Below are 21,938 nucleotides of genomic sequence, written 5' to 3' on the forward strand. Positions count from 1 at the left end.
ATGAATATCAGGGGCTGCGTATAACAGAGGGCCGAGCCGATACTGCCCATTTTGTCCCACCACTCCAGACAAATTTCATGGCCAATATGGGGGGATTTTATCGGAGCTACGATCAGACCCACCAGGGTTTGTTTAAAAATGTAAATGAGGTTTCCACTGTACTTCAGTGAGGTTATGTCAGTGGACGGGGAGCAGCTCTGAGGAAATTCCCAGCCAAAATCTTTTTTTTTTTTTTTTACAAACAAATTCTGTGCAGTAACAAAACAGCAAAACATCCTTCACACCACAACAAATTCTCGGCAAGGTGAGCCTCTGTTCATTGTAACTATAATGCGTCAGGAAAGTACCTGAGGAAGCCTCCAGTCGATCCAGCTTACTGACCAACCAGTCTAGGTTATCAGAAAAGAGAGCACAGTTTCTGCGATTGCCACGGATGAGGGAAGCTATCCGTCAAAGAGAAAAATATTATTATAATAACTGATAAAGCGACAAGAACAACTTGGATTTATATCACGCTTGTATCATAGAAAATATCTTAAGGTGCTTTACAGAAGCAAAAATTTAACAAAGGAGTAGACACTGAACCATGTGGGAGAACTGGAAGTGACTGATAGTTTGGTCAAAGGATGATTTTTAAAGGTGGGATAGAAGTAGAGAGGCAGACAGGTTCAGGGAGGCAGTTCCAGAGAATAAAGCCAAGGCAGGTGAAGGTTATATCACCAATGGTGAAGTAAAGGGAAAGTAAATGCAGATGGCAAAAATCAGTTTTCTACAGTGGGAAGGTTGCAGGAGGTTGCAACGGTAGGGTGGTCTGGCCATGGAGGAATTTCAAGATGAGGACAAAGTTTAAATTCATTGCACTGGGGGCAGTGTAGGTCAGCAAAGACTGAAATGATGGGCAAACGGAACTTAGTGCACAACAGATGTGTTCAAGACAATATCGTGGCATTCCCTAAGTAACGTCATTGCGGGAGCACAATCATTATTGCAGCATTTCAAGGAAATGGCCGACCACCATCTTCTCAACTAGGATAGGACAATAAATGCGGCCTTGCCAGCGTAACCCAAACACCAAAAACAAATTTAATAAAAAGGAGAGGTGAAGGAGGAAGATGGTATGGCCAACCATGTTGAACACTGCAGAAAAGTCAGAGACATGTAAAGATAGTGCATCGTGGTCCTAATCACAGAGAATGACATTTGTAATTTTGGCTAGGGCCACTTTGCTGCTGTGAGCAAGGTGGAAATGAAACTGGTTATTCAAAGAGAGAACTTTGGGAAAGATGTCTGTAAAGCTGGAAGGAGCCAACACGTTAAAAGGGATGTTAGAGCTGGTGCAGTACCTGGAGAGGACGGACAGGTTAAAGATGGGCTTTTTGAGGAGCGAGGTGAAAATGGCAATTTTGAAGTGGTACTGCATGAGTAAAGAAAATTATTGGTTGCCAGGAGGTGTAATTCAGTATGCAAGAGTTGGGTGGAGAATTGAAAAACTGTGGGTCTCATGGAAGAGCTAAAGAAAGAACTTGCATTTATATAGCACCTTTCGCGATCTCAGGGCATCAAAGCCAATAAAGTATACTTTCAGGAACATAGGAACAGGAGTAAACCATTCAGCCCCTCGAGCCTGTTCCGCCATTCAATGAGATCATGGCTGATCTGCGACTTAACTCCATGTACCCACCTTTGGCCCATATCCCTTAATACCTTTAGTTAACAAAAAGCTATCAATCTCCAATTTAAAATTAACAATTGGCCTAGCATCAATTGCCATTTGCGGAAGAGAGTTCCAAACTTCTACCACCCTTTGTGTGTAGAAGTGTTTTCTAATTTCACTCCTGAAAGGTCTGGCTCTAATTTTTAGACTATGCCCCCTAGTCCTAGAATCCCCAACCAGCAGAAATAGTTTCTCTCTATCTACCCTATCTGTTCCCCTTAATATCATAAAAACTTCAATCAGTTCACCCCTTAACCTTCCAAATTCTAGGGACTACAACCCTAATTTGTGTAATCTCTCCTAGTAACTTAACCCTTGAAGTCCGGGTATCATTCTGGTAAACCTACGCTGCACTCCCTCCAAGGCCAATATATCCTTCCTAAGGTGTGGTGCCCAGAACTGCTCACAGTACTCCAGGTGTGGTCTAACCAGGGCTTTGTACAGCTGCAGCATAACTTCTACCCCCTTGGATTCTAGTCCTCTAGATATAAAGGCCAGCATTCCATTAGCCTCTTGGATTATTTTCTGTACCTGCTCATGACATTTTAATGATCTATGTACCTGGACCCCCAAGTCTCTATGGACCTCCACTGTTTTTAGCCTTTCACCATTTAGAAAGTACCCTGTTCGATCCTTTTTAGGTCCAAAGTGGATGACCTCACATTTGCTTACATTGAAATTCATTTGCCACAGTTGTGCCCATTCATAGTCTGTCGGTATCCCTTTGTATTTTTATGCTTTCATCTACATTGCCTACAATGTCGCCTATCTTTGTGTCATTGGCAAATTTGGATATATGACTTTCTATGCCATCGTCTAAGTCGTGTATCCACTGTTGTAATGTAGTGAACAGTGGCAGCCAATTTGTGCACAGCAAGGTGCCACAAACAGCAGTGAGATAAATGACCAGACAATCTGTTTTAGTGATGTTGTTTGAGTGATAAACGATGACAATGACTAGTCAACCCATGCCTTCATCTAGTAGCTGAGTGTTTATATGAGATAAGGACACCTCCATCATTCTGACAATTACATTTAAGTCTAGATTCTAGGGCATCTTAAGGGACAAGGGGCCCAATAGTTCTCATCATTTATTAAAAAGAAATACAATTAGGTCAGGGATTTACTGCTACCAGATAACGGTGTTTATCACTACATATATTGTGGTAATTGTATTAGTGTCATCATGGAGTACAGAAGAGATGGTAAATTCTGTTCTCCTGTCTTTCCATCTGTGCATTGTGTGAGAATTCCGTACCAAGCAGTTCATAAAGAAGATTAACTATTTCTTTCCAAGATTCAGCGGCTTCTTCTCCTGCAAACTCGGAGAAATGAGCTGCACTATTATACACATTCAGTCTGTCAATGGAATCCAATACAAGCTGGATCATGCCCTAAAACAAAAATAGAATGCAGAATTATTACCAATCATTACATTTTATATCTAATAAAAGTTTGCTTCTTTGGCTGTGGAATTTGTGCTTCCTTGCAATATTCAACAGAATTTGATAATCTTGGACCGATTATCTAGTCCTTAACGGCCAGTGTGCACCAGCTTACAGATAGCAGAAATAGGCGGAGATCTGTACTGCCTGATCTCTGCTACCTTTGTGCATCACGCTAATTTCTGAGGGCCAAATGGAAAAGCAGTGAAAACTCCTGCTTGAAACAGGCAGAAGTTTCATAATTGACACTGGAGCACTGTTCTTATGCTTCCCGCGCCTTCGGGCTAAGCCACTTATGCGGGACAACAATACAACTGGCATCCAAGGTTGCTAGGCACAGGGGAGTAGTACGCAGAAGGCAAATCTATAGGCCAAAACAAACAGTAATGTGGAACTTTTGAGGACATTTCTGGCCTGTCATTCCTCATTTGTTCTCTCCTGGTACTTGGGTTGTCACAAGCCTGTGTGTCAATTATGCAATGTTGTTTTTCCGCAGCATCATTAATGGCATTAATAGATTTCCCAATGGCAATTCCTCTATCAGAGGTGCACGTAAAAAAGAGAACCACCAAAAGGATGCCAGTCAGGTTCAGCTACATGAAAGCTGCTTTACACCCATCCATTGGTACCTTCACACCTACAACAGCAGTCAGAGGTTACCAGAGCTTGATTTGGCAGACGGAGGTCCCAATTCTAAAGGTAGGTTGTGCCAGCAGAGCCAATGGCGCAGATATGTACTAAAACTTGAATAACATTTACTCTGAATAGCTTTTCTGCAGTGCCCCAGTCACAGCATGTCATTACATAAGTGGTACTGTGTGTACACCAGTGATCATTGGTCAGTAAAGCCTAATTGGGCACAACCACTATGATATCATCAACAATATTTTAAAGCAACACCTACTAACATACACCACAGAACTGGCACAGCCAGGTGACAATACCAGCCAGCTGCAGCCTTAAGCCCGCACATAGGGTTTCCTTTTACTTCTTAATTCATGCCACTTCAGCCTTTGAAAAGGCTGCTTATGAGTCGATCTAAAGACTTTTACAACTTTCGCCCCCTCGTTGCGGCACACCTCCAATTGTCCAATCCTTTCAAATTTCACGTAGACACCGTTTTCTGCTCTCATCGCTGGTGTGTGTGTGTGCGGGGGGGGTTGAAATTAAACCTTAGCGGTCAATGGAAAGGAAAATCAGGCGCAGTGTCTAACTGGCAGCCGATCTGCTGCAGTCTTTCCCCGCACTCCCCCGCCAACCCACACCCCCACAGTTGGAAGTTGAATGTCACCCCTACACTTTCCCGAATCTGTACCTGGATCATTGAATAATTATCCAAGTGAGCTGACCAAAGAAATTTGAGTGCCATTATCAAATTAAAATTCAGACAGGATTAGTTCTTCATCATTTAGACACGATTTACACCAGTAAGGAGAATAAACACTGGTGTCATGATTGAGTGGAGTATTATTTTGAGTTTCAGTAACAATTTTAAAATCTAGAACTTGGCACAACTTCAACAATAAGGCAATTGTGCAAATTAATAGCTTTACTAGTACACAAGTATTGGGGGTGAAATTAGTCTTCTTGAAATCAATGGAAAATAAATCGAGAGATGTGTAAACGGACTGCCAATTAGTTATTGCTCCTTTTGCACTACTGCTGAAGACCAATTTCACCCCCATAGTCTCTTCCTATTCCAAGATTTTGTTAACTTACCTCTTCCTGGAATAAATTCTGTCTGTTTTTGAGTGAGCGCAACTTAGTCTGTTTCTCTTCGTGCACAAGCTCCTCCTCTGGATGCTGGAAGTAGCTGATCAGATCCTGAAGGCTCAGCACTATCGTATCAATAGGTAGGGTCACTGAAGCTGAAGGCTTATTCTTCCCACTTAGCATATCTAGACCTCTTCATTAAAAAGAATATAAAAATACCATGAACACAGGAGAACAATTCTAAGAAGCACAGTTCTGAACAAGTCAGCAGCCAATTTAGTGTCCCGATGAGTGTGTATGGTCACAATTTCCTTTTTTTTTTAAATGAAGATAATATTCATTTACAAATCCTACTGACTTCTATAATGTAAATTAACTTTGATCAGATCAGGTTTCTTTAAAAAAAAATTCTAGACCATATTAATATGTGACGCCAGTACAATCAAACAGAATTAAATAATGGAACTCAGGAAAATGCTCCAATTAGTAATGTCAGGCAGTGTTATAAATGACAAAAATGTTGGAAACATACAGTAGGTCAATCAGCATCTGTGGAGAGAATAGATAAGTTAACAATTTGGGTCCGGACCCTATGTTAACTTCTTTATTCTCTCCACAGATGCTGACTGACCTCTGTATGGCCAGAAATTTCTGGGGTAGTAGCGGGTCGGATGGTAAAGTTGTTATTTTTGACAATGGGTTGGGAACCCGCTGTCATCTCGTTCCCACGTGCCTTTCCCCCGGGCACGTCTGTCATCGCGGAGCCGACCCGACCGGCAGCGGCTTGGAACCCAATTGAGATAATTATCAGGTAGTTTACAGTCACTTAAGAGCCTTTTTTCACTTACTTTTTAAATTTCCCTGCATGGCCACGGGATTCACGCAGCTCGGGAACCACGTCTGTCAACCTGAGGCGTGAGTTCCGTGGCCATTGCTCCAGCTGATTACTTGACAGCATGAAAAACAAACCAAAATAAAAACATGTTGATTACATCAGCTAACAGATTGATGGAGATTCTATTTGAAAAGCTACTGGTAAATGTTAATTCAGAAATTCCTGAAGGGATGAGAGTGCTGAAGGCGCCCCTCCTACCCTGGATGGTGAGGGAAATACATTTTTCACTGGCCATTCTCGGCTGTTGCCTTCCAACTCAACAGTAATTACAGTGAATTGATCTGCACTATAAAACATGACATATATACCATTTAAATAAATGTGTGTTGTTTCTGGTCAGGTTTTTCTCACAGTATACTGTGATTGTCCAGTTACACATTAAATCAAGTCATCAACTGTAACAACTTTATTCTTATCACTCATTCCACTGGTTCAATTTGCTTTCAGTCCCTGAATATAACTAATTTAATTTTTCAGTCTTAGACTTTAGGGTGAATTTCTGTGGAGGTTCTCTCACTTGTCCATTGTTAACTTCAACGGAAGAGCTGCAGAAATCCCAGAAACACATAAGCACCATTAGACTGTTTATCAGGGTTTCCGCAGCTCTTTCACTGAACTTGCACAAGATTATAAATCCATCCCTTTGCAATTACATTTAAAATCTGCGTAATTTTATATATTACCTATACACACACATCTTTTATTTGTACCAGTTACTGATTAAAAAAAATAGATTTGTGACTAAAGCACCAATAACTTCTCAATTAATGTACTTTAATTATGTTCTGATCGTATTTGTAGTTGGCATATTACTTAATGATATTATTTAAATATTTCTTTGTCACTCATTTTATTATATTATTGTAAAGATTCAACACCCACTATGTTAGATTAAATGTCAAATGTAATGTGGCTGTGGTCCCTTTAAGGGTCCCAGCTGAAAACGCATCATGTATGATGTCACCAGACCCGCTCCATCTCATTGGGCTGGGTAACGCGCTGGGCAGGCTTAATAGGCCCCATTAAGGTAAGTTCATTTTCAACAGCGGGATGGAGCCAGCAGCGGGGTTGGGACCCGCCACGGACACCACCCGCACCGGTCACGCCCAGGTAGGCAAAATTCCGGCTTAGGTTTCCAAAATGTTTTGCTTTTGCTCAGATTTCCAGCATCTGCACTATTTTTCTATTTACAGGAAACTTTGTGTTATCCGGAGGCTAAATGTCCGGCAAGCTCGAGCCACCGGCAAAAATCAGGAGCCGTTTTGTTAGGGTTTTTATTCTTCTCGTGGCTTTTTTTCCCCCCAACAGTCAGGCTCTGCAAAGTCTCTCTGAAGCTGTTGCTAAGCTACAGAGACGCTTCCAAGGTACGGGCCGACTGTTTAGAAGCTGTTGCTAAGCAACAGTGTTTGTTGTCAGATACGGAGATGAAAAGCTCCGTATGCTTCAACATTAACGCTGGTGTGTCCGGCAGTTTTGAGGGAACAGCAATAGCTCGGTCCCGTCGGTGCCGGATAGCACAAAGTTTCCTGTACTAGTGTTACAAATGCTTCGTAACAAGAGGGGTTTTCTACATCCATTAGTTATTCTGCATATGGACAAAGACGGTGTCCATAAATGGAACCAAAAATACACCGATAGATAACATAAGGAGAAAACACGTACTTAATGAATTGGTTGAAGAGACCATTTGTGCTGTAGATCATTCGAGAAGCCTGGGATTCCTCTTGTTGTGAGCGCGATAGTGAAAGTGCATCATCCATGTGTCCTTCTTGGTGTAGTATAGCCTAAAACATAGTTTGTTTAAACGGTTATTCATGTCAGGACTGAAAGATCTACTTTATATTAAAAAAAAGTCTTTGGCAAAATATACAGAGGTAGAAATTCATCGTGGCCGGTAGCGGAAAATGGGTGTTAGTGATTCAGTCGCCTATTCTGCTCCATGCCCGATATTCAGTTCCACGGATACAAAAAGAAAATACTGCAGATGCTGGAAATCTGAAATAAAAACAGAAAATGCTGGAAATACTCAGCAGGTTAGGCAGCATCTGTGAAGAGGGAAACAGAGTTAACGTTTCAGGTCGATGACCTTTCGTTAGAACTGGAAAAAAGCAGGAAATGGAACAGATTTTTAAGCAAGTGTAGTGGCTGGGAAAGGGGGGAGGGGATGGAAGAACAAAAGGGAAGGTCTGTGATAGGATGGAAGGCGGGAGAGATCAAGAGACATTAAGAGATATTCAAGGCAAAAAGGAGATGGTAATGGGACAGGTTAAGAGACAAAGGATGGCTCTAGATGAAGTGTAAATTGTGCTGACAGAATGGAAGACAGCTGCCCTGTGGGAGAGAACAGAACAAAAGTGTGGATAAAAAATATATATATATGTTATGATCTGAAATTGTTTCACTCTATGTTGAGCCCAGAAGGCTGTAAAGTGCCTAATCGAAAGATGAGGCGCTGTTCCTCGAGCTTACGCTGAGCTTCCGTGGAACAATGCAAGAGGCCGAGGACGGTGAGGTCTGAGTGGGAATGGGGCGGTGGATTAAAGTGACAGGCGACCGAAAGCTCGGGTTCCCCTTGCGGACTGAACGGAGGTGTTCCGCAAAACAGTCACCCAATCTGCATTTGGTCTCCCCAATGTAGAGGGGATCACATCGTGAGCAGCGAATACAGTATACTAGATTGCAAGAAGTACAAACAAGTACAAGTAAATCGCTGTTTCACCTGGAAGGGGTGATTGGGGCCCTGGACAGTGGGAAGGGGGGAGGTATAAGGGCAGGTGTTACATCTCCTGCGCTTGCACGGGAAGGTGCCGGGCAAAGACGAAGGGGTGTTGGGGGTGATAGAGGAGTGGACTAGGGTGTTGCGGAGGGAGCGGTCCCTACGGAATGCTGAAAGGGGAGGTGAGGGGAAGATGCGTTTGGTGGTGGGATCACGCTGGAGGTGGCGGAAATGGCGGAGGATGATACATTGAATGTGGAGGCTGGTGGGGTGAAAGGTGAGGACAAGGGGAACCCTATCGTGGTTCCGGGAGGGAGGGGCAGAGGTGAGGGCAGAAGTGCGGGAGATAGAACAGACACGGTTAAGGGTCGTGTCAACCACTGTAGAGGGGAATCCTCGGTTGAGGAAAAAGGAAGACATGTCGGAAGCACTGGTATGGAAGGTGGCATTGTCAGAGCAGATGCGGCGGAGATGGAGAAACTGGGAGAATGGAATAGAGTCCTTACAGGAGGCAGGGTGGGAGGAAGTGTAGTCCAGGTAGCTGTGGGAGTCAGTGGGCTTGTAGTGAATGTTGGTCAATAACCTATCCCCAATTCACTGCTCCATTCCCACTCAGACCTCACCGTCCTCGGCCTCTTGCATTGTTCCACGGAAGCTCAGCGTAAGCTCGAGGAACAGCACCTCATCTTTCGATTAGGCACTTTACAGCCTTCTGGACTCAACATCGAGTTCAACAATTTCAGATCATAACATATATATATATATATTTTATCCACACTTTTGTTCTGTTCTTCTCTCCCACAGGGCAACTGTCCTTCATTCTGCCAGCGCAATTTACACTTCATCTAGAGCCATCCTTTGTTTCTTAACCTGGCCCATTACCATCTCCTTGCCTTGAATATCTCTCAATCTCTCCAGCCTTCCAGCCTATCACAGACCTTCCCTTTTGTTCTTTCATCCCCTCCCCCCTTTCCCAGCCCCTATACTTGCTTAAAAATCTGTTCCATCTCCTGCTTTTTTCCAGTTCTGACGAAAGGTCATCGACCTGAAACGTTAACTCTGTTTCTCTCTTCACAGATGCTGCCTGACCTGCTGCGTATTTCCAGCATTTTCTGTCTTTATTTCAGTTCCATTGACTTCAATAGCATTGAATATCAAGTGGGGCATATAACAGGGGTCAGCCTGTGACACATTTCAACCCCACAGTTTTTAGAAGTTATATTCTGCCTCTCCCAAAATGATAAATATTACAGAACATGGAGGTCAATTTATTTTTAATAGGACTTACTGCCATTTGCTAATTTCACGTATCCATGTTGCTCTAAGTAAATGCTACTCAAATGTACAAACATTTTCATATCCAGAGTAGCCGTATGCATGCAGGGTCAGGGCGCTCACAAATATACAATTAAAGATGTATAGACACTGGTGTGTACTTGGGTAGTCAAATGCGTAAAATCATTGAAGTTGCTTCTAGGCAGGCTTCGCAAGCCAAACTGGGGGTTCAGAGGAGCAGGACTGGGCATTGTGGTCAATGGCCAGCAGAGAGCATGTATCTCATTAAATTTAAAATGTAAGCAAAGACCCAGTCCATATTCCAAGATACAGAAATAATCTCTGGTAAAACATATATTAACTTCAATACAAAAGTAAAATACGGCAGATGCTGGAAATCTGAAAAACAGAAAATGCGAAACAGCGTTAACCCTTCAAGGGTCATCGACCTGAAACGTTAACTCTGTTTCTCTCTCTACAGATGCTGCCTGACCTGCTGAGTATTTCCAGCATTTTCTGTTTTTATATTAACTTCAATAATGCATAACAAGGTTCATAATCTTACTTCAGCTCAAAATGCTAAACTGGCAAGTGCATGTACTTACTTTCCTCCTCAAGGGTCCCAAACGGACTGTTTTGGTACCGGCTGCAGCGTAAGTCAGCCAAAGTCCACTGTTCATATGTTGGACATAGCACATCGACTCACCGTACTTGATCTCAGGGATTCCCATGCCTTCTATATCTCTTTTATGAGCTACGTCGATTTTATCCTAAGGAAGTACAGAGTTTGGGTTCAGTCCCACTTCAACGTACTGTACATTATGTGATTTATTTATATAAAGGCTATCTGTCAACTTGAAAGAGATTATCAATTGTTCTTTTATTTATTTGTGTTCCCAATAATGGCTTTTACCTCTACAGAGCCTTTTGGGGACAGAAGGGCAAAACTTTTTTACGATTTCCACAAACAGTGTAACAAATTCTATAGTATTGTCACTATACATAAGTAGAGGCAGAAGTAACACTGCGTACAGATATATTGGCCTAGAAATTCGGTGGGCTGCGCCACCAGTTAGCGCCTAAAGAGGGCACTCAGTGGCTTTAGCGCCACTGGCCACACCTCCCGCGATATTTAGCGGGGCGCTAATGGCGGCGTTAGCCTGTAGTGCTGCGCCGCCACCGATGACGTCATCGGTGTGCGCAGTGCCCCGCTACCACCCCGATCGCGATATTTGGTCGCGCCCGCCTCTAACGCCGGTCACAAATCGCGCCCGGTTTACGGGGCCTACCTGTGGCGGTAGTGGCGCAAATTAAGGTGGCGGTGCGGGGCGGCCATTTTTTTTATTTATTTATTTTTTTTTTTTTTTCCCCGGTGGCCGCCTGCCAGCACCTCCGTCCCCGGCCTCCTGATCCCCCCCACCCCGGGCAGTGCCGGCTGTGTCCCGAGAGCCCGGCACTTCTCAGTGCCGGGCTCTTTTGCCGGCACTCGCGATCGGTCATCGCGCTGGTGCAGGCCCCTCCCCCTTAAGAAGGGGAGGAAGGGCTGCAGTACCGCAGCGCAGCGTATGGTGCTGCGGCATGTTGCGCTGCGATATTCAGTTTCAGCGCCCCAAGAGGGACGCGGGGCGCCTCGAGCAGCGCCCCGCGTCCCTCTTGGGGCGCTCAAGCTGAATTTCCGGCGGGCGCAACGGCTCCGATCGCAGCGGTAATTCCGGCGCCCAGGCGAGCTTGGTGCCCCATTTGGGGCGCCACCGAATTTCTAGGCCATTGTGTTCTGTATAAATGTAAAGCTGAGGATGAAGATGGTCGCCAAGTTGAGCATATCTGGCTTTGAGAAGGTGACGTTAAACCAGAAGGATAGCGTTTGGGTGCTGTGAAAAACAACCTCCTGCAGATTATTCAACCTGGATATGGGGTCTGTCAGAGGAAGCTTTACACCATTAATATGTATTTCTCTTGTAACTACCCAGAAGTCGCCATGCATTCTAGGCAGTTCAAAGGCTTAAGAACTGACAGAGTAAAGAAAAATGAAAAAGAGCAAGGCCAAACAGTGAAAGGAGGGTGTGTTCCCCTCGTTTTAATATTAGCATGCACTCTCCCACATATCAGTAGACCCAAGATAGTCCAGCGGCCTGCCTATCGGAAAGTGAGGGAAGGCTCTGCCACATTCATTAGCAATTTCTGACCCATTCGCCCGAGATCCATCGGAAATATGGCGGGAGAAGGCCGAGGAATCTAGGCCACAATATTTAAGTGGAAATGAGGGGCGGCTACGAGAATGGCACAGACAGCAACAGAAGAAAAAGTTGGTGTGCAGCCGAGAGGCTGATTGAGTGAAAAGGTGACAGAACAAGTTTGAAATGAGAGAAGGTAAAAGGTGAGTGTGTGGTGTTAAAGAGGAGAGGGCCAGAATCTACACTACTACGGTAAGTAAGCAACAGAAAGGTTTGAGAGTTAGTACTTGTGAGTAGCTGGTCATCGTTCGTACTCCTACAAAGATCTAGCTCACGTTTGATCGTCTCAGAATGAAAATAATCTCGCATATCCCTGGGTTAGTTGATCACAATCAGCAGCAGCAGCAGCACTGGCTGATTTTTTTCCCCCTTGGTGTTGGGAGGGGGAAAGATTTTCCTTTTGTGCTGCTCAATTCTGCAAACGGGAGGTCCCGATCCTCATTAAATGTACGGCCGGCGGCCTGCAGGTGGAAAACGAGCCCTCCGGGTTAGACAGCTCGCCTCTGACGGGACAGCCCCCCAATAATGCTGCCCCATCCAAGATCAACTAACTCAGCAAAGACCAGGCGTGAATCGTGACAACTTTCTAGTCTGTACACCCATTAGGAAGCTTGGCACAAATTAGCACCCGAGAAATAACTTGCTTTTTTCCTCAACTTTCTCTCACCTTTGAGATTCGGAAACAAAATGAAGTGATTTTGATGTTTGATTTCTCTAGATCAAAAAGTAAAAGCCCTTTCTCTTCATCCAGGCCCAAGTATTTGCCTGTGGTAACGTGACGAATACGGAAAGGCTGACCCCATTTCATGTGGCCACCACTCCAGCTGTTGAGAAAAATATCAAATTCTTCAGAAAATCGACACCTCTATGAACTAAAATTCAAAAAAACTGAAATTACAATTCACCCGCTCACAGCGAGCTACAGGATCCTGGCATCTAAATTTTCCATATTGCATTTTATACAACATTATAATTCGTTTATAATAATAAAGATTCATTACAACATATGGACTGTTTGATTCCCAAGGACTACGTCATAATGAGAATGGAATGTGCTACAAAGAAAGGTATAAAAATAAAAATGTTGTCACTATGCAGTAGCATTTCCATTTTAAGTAACGGATTTAGTAAGACATTGACAATACACCTACCTAACAAGGATGCTAATTCTATATCGTTAGATTTTTTTTGTACTCGTTTATGGGATGTGGGCATTGCTGGCAAAGCCAGCATTTATTGCCCATCCCTAATTGCCCTCGAGAAGGGGGTGGTGAGCCGCCTTCTTGAACCGCTGCAGTCCGTGTGGTGAAGGTGCTCCCACAGTGCTGTTAGGTAGGGAGTTCCAGGATTTTGACCCAGCGACGATGAAGGATCGGCAATATATTACTAAGTCAGGATAGTGTGTGACTTGGAGGGGAACTTGGAGGCGGTGGTGTTCCCTTGCGCCTGCTGCCCTTGTCCTTCTAGGTGGTAGAGGTCGCAGGTTTGGGAGGTGCTGGCAAAGAAGCCTTGGCGAGTTGCTGCAGTGCATCTTGTAGATGGTACACACTGCAGCCACGGTGTGCCGGTAGTGGAGGGAGTGAATGTTTAAGGTGGTGGATGGGGTGCCGATCAAGCGGGGCTGCTTTGTCCTGGATGTGTTGCAGCTGCACTTATCCAGGAGAGTGGAGAGTATTCCATCACACTCCTGACTTGTGCCTTGTAGATGGTGGAAGTCCTAGTAAGTTCATAACTTTGTCAGAATGGCATATACCTGGATTAGTATTTTCGCATAATGGGACTTGAATCATCTGTTAGCATTGCTGAATGTCCAAATGTGAATTACCTTGCTGATGGAATATGCATCAATGCAACAAAATATTCAGCTGGGCTTCAGTTAACTGAATCTCCTTCCGCTGCCAGTAATAATTGACTCAATGGGTCTTATTAGTCAATTGGCTTGAAACATATTGAACCTACATTGGCATTGTCTAAACCTTAACATTGTCATTTTAAGACAGTAAGTCAGAATAAAAATGACCAACGAACCAAATATAGTTGGTATTTGTGCTCATTAGGTATTCATTTAAAAAATGTTTTCCTGGTTAATTTAGCTAGTATATTCTCTACAATTTGTAAAATTATTGAAAGACTTCAAGAAAAGGTCATTCAAGTTAGAGTTCTGTATCTATTTTATTGATTGCTACATGTTTCTACTCTTCGCTGTTAATCTAATTATACAAGCTTTTCCAAGTTTAGATTATTCCCCTAAAATGATGTGGAACCTATACTGTCACTTCTGCAAGCCAGGCCCAATCTCATTACCTGATGCGCAGTGGCTCCAGTCTCCACAAGGACCTCGCATGGCTGCACACTGCACCACCCTCATAGTGAACCAACCTACAGGGCATAAAAAGGATACGGATTCAGAATTCAATGTATTCACATAATGAAAACATGCAATATGACTGACAAAGTTTGGTATTTTTCTAAGGGATTTCAAGAGGTAGCTTTTTTTTTTAGTTGGGGTTGTTGAGTAGGCTTTGTTGATCTGGTAACGATCAATTGTCAGATAATTATGAGAACTTGTTCTTGCTCCAACTTCGATCAATGCACTTTATTTTTCTAGTATCTTTCCTTTGTCTTCATACTCTGTGATCGTACTTTGAAATCACAGCTTTAATTTTCTTTTTGCACAAACTGAAGCAAAGTAAGTAAAATATTGCAAACCTATGTCTGTACATAAAGGTATAATGTTCCTGTAGGCAGCAGCCAGAAAAACAAATGCGGCAACTGCATCATCTGTGCGGGAGCCCTAAGACTACATATCCTCATCAGCTACTTTATCAATTGCTCAAATTTGTGTCCACAATTTCCCAAGGAGTGAGTTCTGTCAATACTGGAGGAAATGAGCACAGTGTGATGAAATATTCCATTCATCACTCATCAGTATTTCTCTGCCTGTGACTGTGGTTGGTTTCAGTTTCATTTCCATTGTATTGTACTGTGTGTAGGGCTCCGCCCATACCTGGCTCCTATGTAAGCTGGCCCAGCCTGCAGCACATCCAGTACGGCAGACCTCTGGATGGAAGATACATTCTCCTCTGTGTGTTACCTTCTAAGTCAATAAAAGCCTTGTTTTGTTTCGCTAACATTGAGTCTCGGATTTATTGAGGCACATCACACAGAACAGACATATTCTAGCAAGAAGAAAGGAAAATGTCGGAAAAGTGATCGTAACACACTCTTTATGCAATTCCCAGTGTCCTAGTGACAATTTAAAGGCCTATGAAAAGATCACTTTCCTAATTTTGCCATTGTGGTGGTGCATGTCACTGGGAGACCAAAGGAAAGGAAGGTGAAAAAAATAAAATACATTACAGCCTTTTATTGTGTTTCTAAACTGCTCGAGCATATGCTTATAAAAAAAGAGACAACTTAGGTTAGGTCAAGCCTCCTCAGACATGTTGGTGGGGTCAAGCAACACACTTTGAAGGGCTGAATTTTTACCCAACAGTCTAATATTTTATACAAGAGTGCCTGTTACCACCTGCCATATTGAACTGATTAACCTTATCTTGGGATGGGGTAGCTACCAGTGACAACAGGTGTATGAATACTGCTCGTCACTGAGCAGCAAGACTCAAATCAGCAGCGAAATCAAATTTCTGCTGAGCGTGCTCGAATTATTTCCGTAGTCTACGTGGCAAGGCTATTAGTTTCAGTTTTAAAGGTAATATCTGTAACAGCTGTGCTTAATAAAACTCGGAGAATGTCAAGACCAAGCTATCAACAAAGCAGAGGCAGCCAGATTTGGCATTATTTTCAATTCTCTCCCATTCTCAAACACCAGTAATGTTTCATAATGCTCTGAAACATCAATCAAGGCAGCATGCTAGTTTTTCTCATTCTGTATATTCTGTTACCATAAGATATTGCTCCTACATCAAAAACAAGACCTCATTAACAAGCTGAGTTGCTCAAACAGCAATGAATCAATTATCTTAAGTATATTACAACAAATGCAAACCCATTTAAAAAAAATACACAGGAAACTCTTTGGTATCCGGCACCAACGGGACCGGCGTGTTGCCGGTTGATGGAGAGGGTTATCTACCGAGGCTATTTTTAACAAACAAAAACAAAAAAAATCAAGAAATGTTCAGTATACAGTAATTGGGTACTCGCCTACAGAATGTTGTGTTAAATGGATGGTGGAAGATGCTTGATTAAGTACAGTACTGCCAGTTGAGGGTAATCCATAACTCTTTAATTACTTAACAGTAAAACAAAACTTATACAGTAAACTGAAAAATGGCGGATCGGAAGAGACTACCGGCAGCACGGGAGAGTCGGACTCCCGTTATTGGAGGTGTGCGGACTTCCGACAGCGCCAAGAAGCCGAGTAGTGGCAGTTTGGAGAACTACCCCCACTGACTAACTCGGCCACCGCGGGAGGCTCGGACTCGGCAACATTTCCGGTTATTGAGGTGTTGTTTTCGGAGTGAGAATTTTGCCAGTTAATAGAGAATTCCGGATATTTAGGTGCCGTTTAAACGAGAGTTTCCTGTATAATGGAATATTCCAAGGTTTCTGAAAAAAAGTTTATTTCTTCCATCTGATTTTCCATCCTTATCCTTGAAAATGGTGGCATCATGCTGGGATGCAGTACTACAGGTGCTAAGTGACCGTTCTTCACGTGTAAGCCAGTAAGCAAGCTATTTGGCTGTGGAGTGATTATTTCAACCCAGGCCTCACTTGCCCTTCACACACATGCACATAGTTTGCTGCAGGAGGTCACAGAACAGTAAGCAGATACAGAAGTTGGACCCAATCTTCCCTCTCCCTAGCCTGGAGGTACTGCTGGTCAATTGTAGCACCCCTAGCTCAGAGTGGGTAGCTGAACATAAACCTGCGATTGACCTGCAGTATGGCTCAGTGCCACACCAAATGACTTTGTTAGCCAAGGCCTCTGAAATTTTTAATTTTTTTTTTTTTTTTTAAAAACAGATACTTTTATTGATCTCAAGAAACAGAAACCTTACAGCTGAAAATAGAACCTTTAACAAGAGTGAAATATGCTAGATTGATAAACTGACCTGCGTTGATCTTCACCCTGATCAAATGCTGATACTGTGAGACACTCATCCATGTGGCCATGAAAGAGGCGCAGAACATGTCCACCAGTCAGGAAACCTTTAGATATAAAGAAAACACCATAAACTTGAAGGAACATCCATAAACTCCTCTGAAATATATCAAACTGCCATTTCAACGTATCTCTCCTCTTCCAAGTACAGTATTTACGGGTGAATTAGTTTATGAGGAAGTGTTAAAGGCTTGATCATTTTTGACGTGGTTCAAAGCTTTAAAGCTCAGGTTTCAGTCTATTTCTACCTCATGCATCCGGACTGTATTCTGTGCCTTTGATCCAAAATGGTGGCTAAAGCTTTAACATTTTGCTGACTCAAAATCTGTAAATTCTAGTACGTCAATAAATTAGCTTTGTTACATTACTAATATCATCAAGCAGCAAGTGAATTCTGGTTAAGAAATAACTAAATCAATTAACACTTATGGGGTCGATTTGAAAGAATACTGATGACCTAGATAGAGCTCAGGGAAGAGCAGTAGAGATGATTGTGAGACTTAGCGCTGTAAATTATGAAAAGAGATTCAGAAGCTGAACATCTTTCATTAGAGAAAAAGGAAGGTTGAGATTGCACACAATCCAGACCTTTAAACCGCTGAGAGTATGTGACAAAAATTGAGTATTTTTCTCTGTAGATTTCTTAGCTTAAAAACAGGTTGTTTAAGAATGATACAATCTTCAAAATGGCTTCTATAAATGTAAGCTGCAGGACAGACTTTTGTTCTTTTGGCTCTACAAGAAATATATAAGGAAAAAGCCAATCAAATCAGCACAGTTATTTACTAAATGATGTGAGCACCTGGGTAAACAGTCACCCTGGTGTACTTGACTGTATATCAAAGGTTTTTATGGCTGTAAAGATACAAAAACTTCACTGTACCAGTTAGAAATGATTTTGCCTTGCTGGATAAATTGACCATTAGTGTTAGGGGGATTAAATACGCTGGGTTACGGGGATAGGGCTTGGGTGGGATGGCTGTCGGTGTAGGGACCAGGTGCTAGGGTTTGGATGATCAGCCATGATCTCGTTGAATGGCGGAGCAGGCTCGAAGGGCCGAATGGCCTACTCCTGCTCCTATCTTCTATGTTTCTATGTAACTACGTAAGGTATCTTATAGATCGGTATCTGTGGTCTTGGATTCTGATCCAGGAAATAAGTACTGACCAAGGACACAATTGCACGCTGCTAGTTGAAATCTTTCCTGGCTTAGACACCTCCTAATCAGAATCCAGGGCTGCCCAGGTGTCATTTTGCAGAATCCTCTAACAAAAATTGTTTTGATGATCCCCTAGGTCGCACTGGAGAAAGTGTTCCCAACTGGAGATTTTGAATAGCGAGTTATTGAAGTCAATTCAAAAAAACTCAACATCATTGAGCCAGTTCATGATAGACAAACTTCTCAGTCGACGTCTTTTCATTAGCTTTGCAAATGTTTCTCCAAAAGATGGAGAAATGTTTTCTGCAACAGGAGTAGACACCCGACCCCTACTAATTAGTCTTTCTCAAAATGACATCGGCATCCAACCAATGGAGCTGAGGTTGCCTTTGCATCTGTTCCAGCAAGGCAAAATCATTTCTAACTGGTACAGTGAAGTTTTTGTATCTTTACAGCCATAAAAACCTTTGATATACAGTCAAGTACACCAGGGTGACTGTTTACCCAGGTGCTCACATTGGCTTTTTCCTTATATATTTCTTGTAGAGCCAAAAGAACAAAAGTCTGTCCTGCAGCTTACATTTATAGAAGCCATTTTGAAGATTGTATCATTCTTAAACAACCTGTTTTTTAAGCTAAGAAATCTACAGAGAAAAATACTCAATTTTTGTCACATACTCTCAGCGGTTTAAAGGTCTGGATTGTGTGCGATCTCAACCTTCCCTTTTCTCTAATGAAAGATGTTCAGCTTCTGAATCTCTTTTCATAATTTACAGCGCTAAGTCTCACAATCATCTCTACTGCTCTTCCCTGAGCTCTATCTAGGTCATCAGTATTCTTTCAAAAGTAGGATATCCAAAACTGCATTCAATATTGTAAATATAATTACACCATTCTAAATAGGACCACATTAAAATGTCTGTTTTGGTTACAATCAACTGCACTGAGATGCTTCTTGGTTCCCAATTGGCATTGATGTTCATGAAATAAAGGAAGGCTTGCATTTCTATAGCGCCTTTCACGACCACCAGACGTCTCAAAGCACTTTACAGCTAATGAAGTACTTTTTTTTTTTTTTTTTAAAGTGTAGTTACTGTTGTAATGTGGGAAACGGGGCAGCCAATTTGCACACAGCAATGTGATAATGACCAGATAATCTGTTTTAGTGATGTTGATTGAGGAATAAATATTGTTTTTGTTGTGTTTGATTGAGGGATAAATATTGGCCAGGACACTGGGGATAACTCCCCTGCTCTTCTTCGAAATAATGCCATGGGATCTTTTACGTCCACTTGAGAGCGCAGACAGGGCCTCGGTTGAACATCTCATCATCACAGGACTTCTGACAGTGCAGCACTTCCTCAGCACTGCACGGGAGATTTTTGTGCTCAAGTCCCTGAAGTGGGACTTGAACCCACAACCTTTTGACTCAGAGGCGAGGGTGCTACCAACTGAGCCACAGCTGACTCTCTATGGTTTTACATTGACTCTCCTGGTTTTATATTGCCCTGATACTTTCAGTGAATGTTCAATAATTACAGGAGACTTTGGTTTATCCGGAGGTTATATGTCCAGAATACTCGATCTAACGGCAAAAATCAGGAGCCGTTTTCTATTAAGTTTTTTTTAGTTCTCGTTGCTTTTTTTTTTCCCCCAGTCAGGCACTGCAAGGTCTGTAGCTAGAGCAACAGCTTCAGCTAGAGACGCTTGCAGCTGCAGCTGACTGTTTTGAAGCTGTACAGGGTTTGTTGATTCACACGGAGCTTTTCAGTTCCGTATCTCTCAACATTAACGCTGGTATGTCCGGCACTTTTGATGGGACGGCACCAGCTCGGTCCAGTCAGTGCCGGATATCAGAAAGTTTCCTGTACTCTCAAATTCTTTTCCACCTTTGCTAAAAGATACCCCTTCAAGTTATGCACTAGTTTTGAGCTTACCTCACATTTATTCACATTAAAATCATTTTATCATTTGTGAATTTGCTTAATTGTTCAGACCCTTTTGATTAGCATCAATCTGCATATAGCTGGTGCCTGGTCATACAGCTTGGATTCATCAGCAAATGTTATACTGTCATGAGAAGTACTTTTCTTATTTATGAATAGTGTGAACAGGTGTTTGGAAATGCAACTGAACAAAACTTCCATATGCATTCAGTAATAATCCTTAAGCACAGTCACGATTCCCACTATAACCTCAACGTGGGTGGATTTAAACTCTATAATTTCAGCACTGTCAACTAACTCAACAGCTGTACTGTCCCTAATTTAGCCAGCACTTTCAACAAAGCCATTCTCGTGTTGGCAGTCAAAAATTCTCCAAGTAGCACTGGCTCCTTAAGTCAGAATAAATAATACCACTCAACACTGGGCTGGGTTGTGATATTTGCTTGCAAAACATTATATAATCCAAGTGCTTCCAAGCACAATGATTAGCACATGAAGTCGTTAAAAATCCAGAGTAAAAAATAGTTTCAAGGACATTTCTTCCATTGTTGACTTATCTATATTCCATTTTGCAGAGGCCAAGACAAAACATTTTCTCCACTGCATTGCCCATCAAATTGTGTTTAGTTCTTGTGTTCTACCAAAAAAAATAGAACAAGCTTGTTGGCTTGGTAACAATAGGGACCGTTGGTTTAAAACATTAATCTCAAGTATGTTTCTATCTACCTTAAGCTAACAATTTAGTTCAGTAACTGACGACATGTTACATTTCATTACAAGGGGGGGGTGGAGTATAAGAGTAAGGAAGTCTTGCTACAGTTGTACAGGGCCTTGGTGAGACCACACCTGGAGTACTGTGCATAGTTTTGGTCTCCTTATCCAAGGAAGGATATACTTGCCTTGGAGGCGGTGCCACGAAGGTTCACTAGATTGATACCTGGGATGATTGGGCTGTCCTATGATGAGAGATTGTGTAGAATGGGCCTCTATTCTCGGGAGTTTAGAAGAATGAGAGGCGATCTCATTGAAACATACAAGATTCTGAAGGGGATTGACAGGGTAGATGCTGAGAGGTTGTTTCCCCTGGCTGGAGTGTCTAGAACTAGGGGGCATAGTCTCAGGATAAGGAGTCGGCCATTTAAGACTGAGATGAGGAGGAATTTCTTCACTCGGAGGGTTGTGAATCTTTGGAATTCTCTGCCCCAGAGGGCTGTGGATGTTGAGTCTGAGTATATTCAAGGCTGAGATCGATAGATTTTTGGACTCTAGGGGAAATCAAGGGATATGGAGATCGGGCAGGAAAGTGGAGCGGAGGTCGATGATCAGCCATGATCTTATTGAATGGTGGGGCAGGTTCGAGGGGCCGTATGGTGGAGCAGGCTCGAGGGGCCGTATGGCCGACTCCTGCTCCTAATTCTTACGTTCTTATGTTTTTATTACTGACCTTCAGCTAGCTCACAGCCTGAACAGATCGGGTTCATGTTCCAAAGTGTCTGCATGAAGGAGGCATCCACTTGTAAATCTCCACTGGCATAAGACAAATGCTGGGAGAAAAGAGGAGATACTTAGAGAAATTATCAGCATCATGTTTTTTATGGTATGCACCACGGGACACTTCAGTCAAGAGAGGGGAACTATTTTTCATATTGAGCAACCCTGGTAATAAGCAATGCACCTTCGGTGCTCTGCAATTTACATTTACAATGTTATAA

The 21,938-nt window shown here is 42.7% G+C and overlaps 1 protein-coding gene across 11 annotated transcripts in view; it reads right to left on the reverse strand.

The window, feature by feature from the left end:
* The window catches only part of LOC147096861 (ryanodine receptor 1-like), a 461,451-nt gene that overhangs the window by 364,357 nt on the left and 75,156 nt on the right, over nucleotides 1-21,938 (reverse strand). For all 11 annotated transcript variants that reach the window (XM_085973559.1, XM_085973551.1, XM_085973560.1 and 8 more), the window contains 9 exons: nucleotides 21,671-21,770; nucleotides 17,071-17,167; nucleotides 14,297-14,371; nucleotides 12,660-12,816; nucleotides 10,364-10,528; nucleotides 7,430-7,551; nucleotides 4,879-5,065; nucleotides 2,973-3,108; nucleotides 348-443 (listed from right to left, as the gene is read on the reverse strand). In XM_085973559.1, the coding sequence (XP_085829685.1) occupies nucleotides 348-443; nucleotides 2,973-3,108; nucleotides 4,879-5,065; nucleotides 7,430-7,551; nucleotides 10,364-10,528; nucleotides 12,660-12,816; nucleotides 14,297-14,371; nucleotides 17,071-17,167; nucleotides 21,671-21,770 (1,135 nt within the window). The remainder of the gene's footprint in view (nucleotides 1-347; nucleotides 444-2,972; nucleotides 3,109-4,878; nucleotides 5,066-7,429; nucleotides 7,552-10,363; nucleotides 10,529-12,659; nucleotides 12,817-14,296; nucleotides 14,372-17,070; nucleotides 17,168-21,670; nucleotides 21,771-21,938) is intronic.

This window comes from Somniosus microcephalus, chromosome 34, assembly GCF_052327205.1.
Source record: "Somniosus microcephalus isolate GS21.2 chromosome 34, FLI_Smic_1.0, whole genome shotgun sequence".
Taxonomy (NCBI): domain Eukaryota; kingdom Metazoa; phylum Chordata; class Chondrichthyes; order Squaliformes; family Somniosidae; genus Somniosus; species Somniosus microcephalus.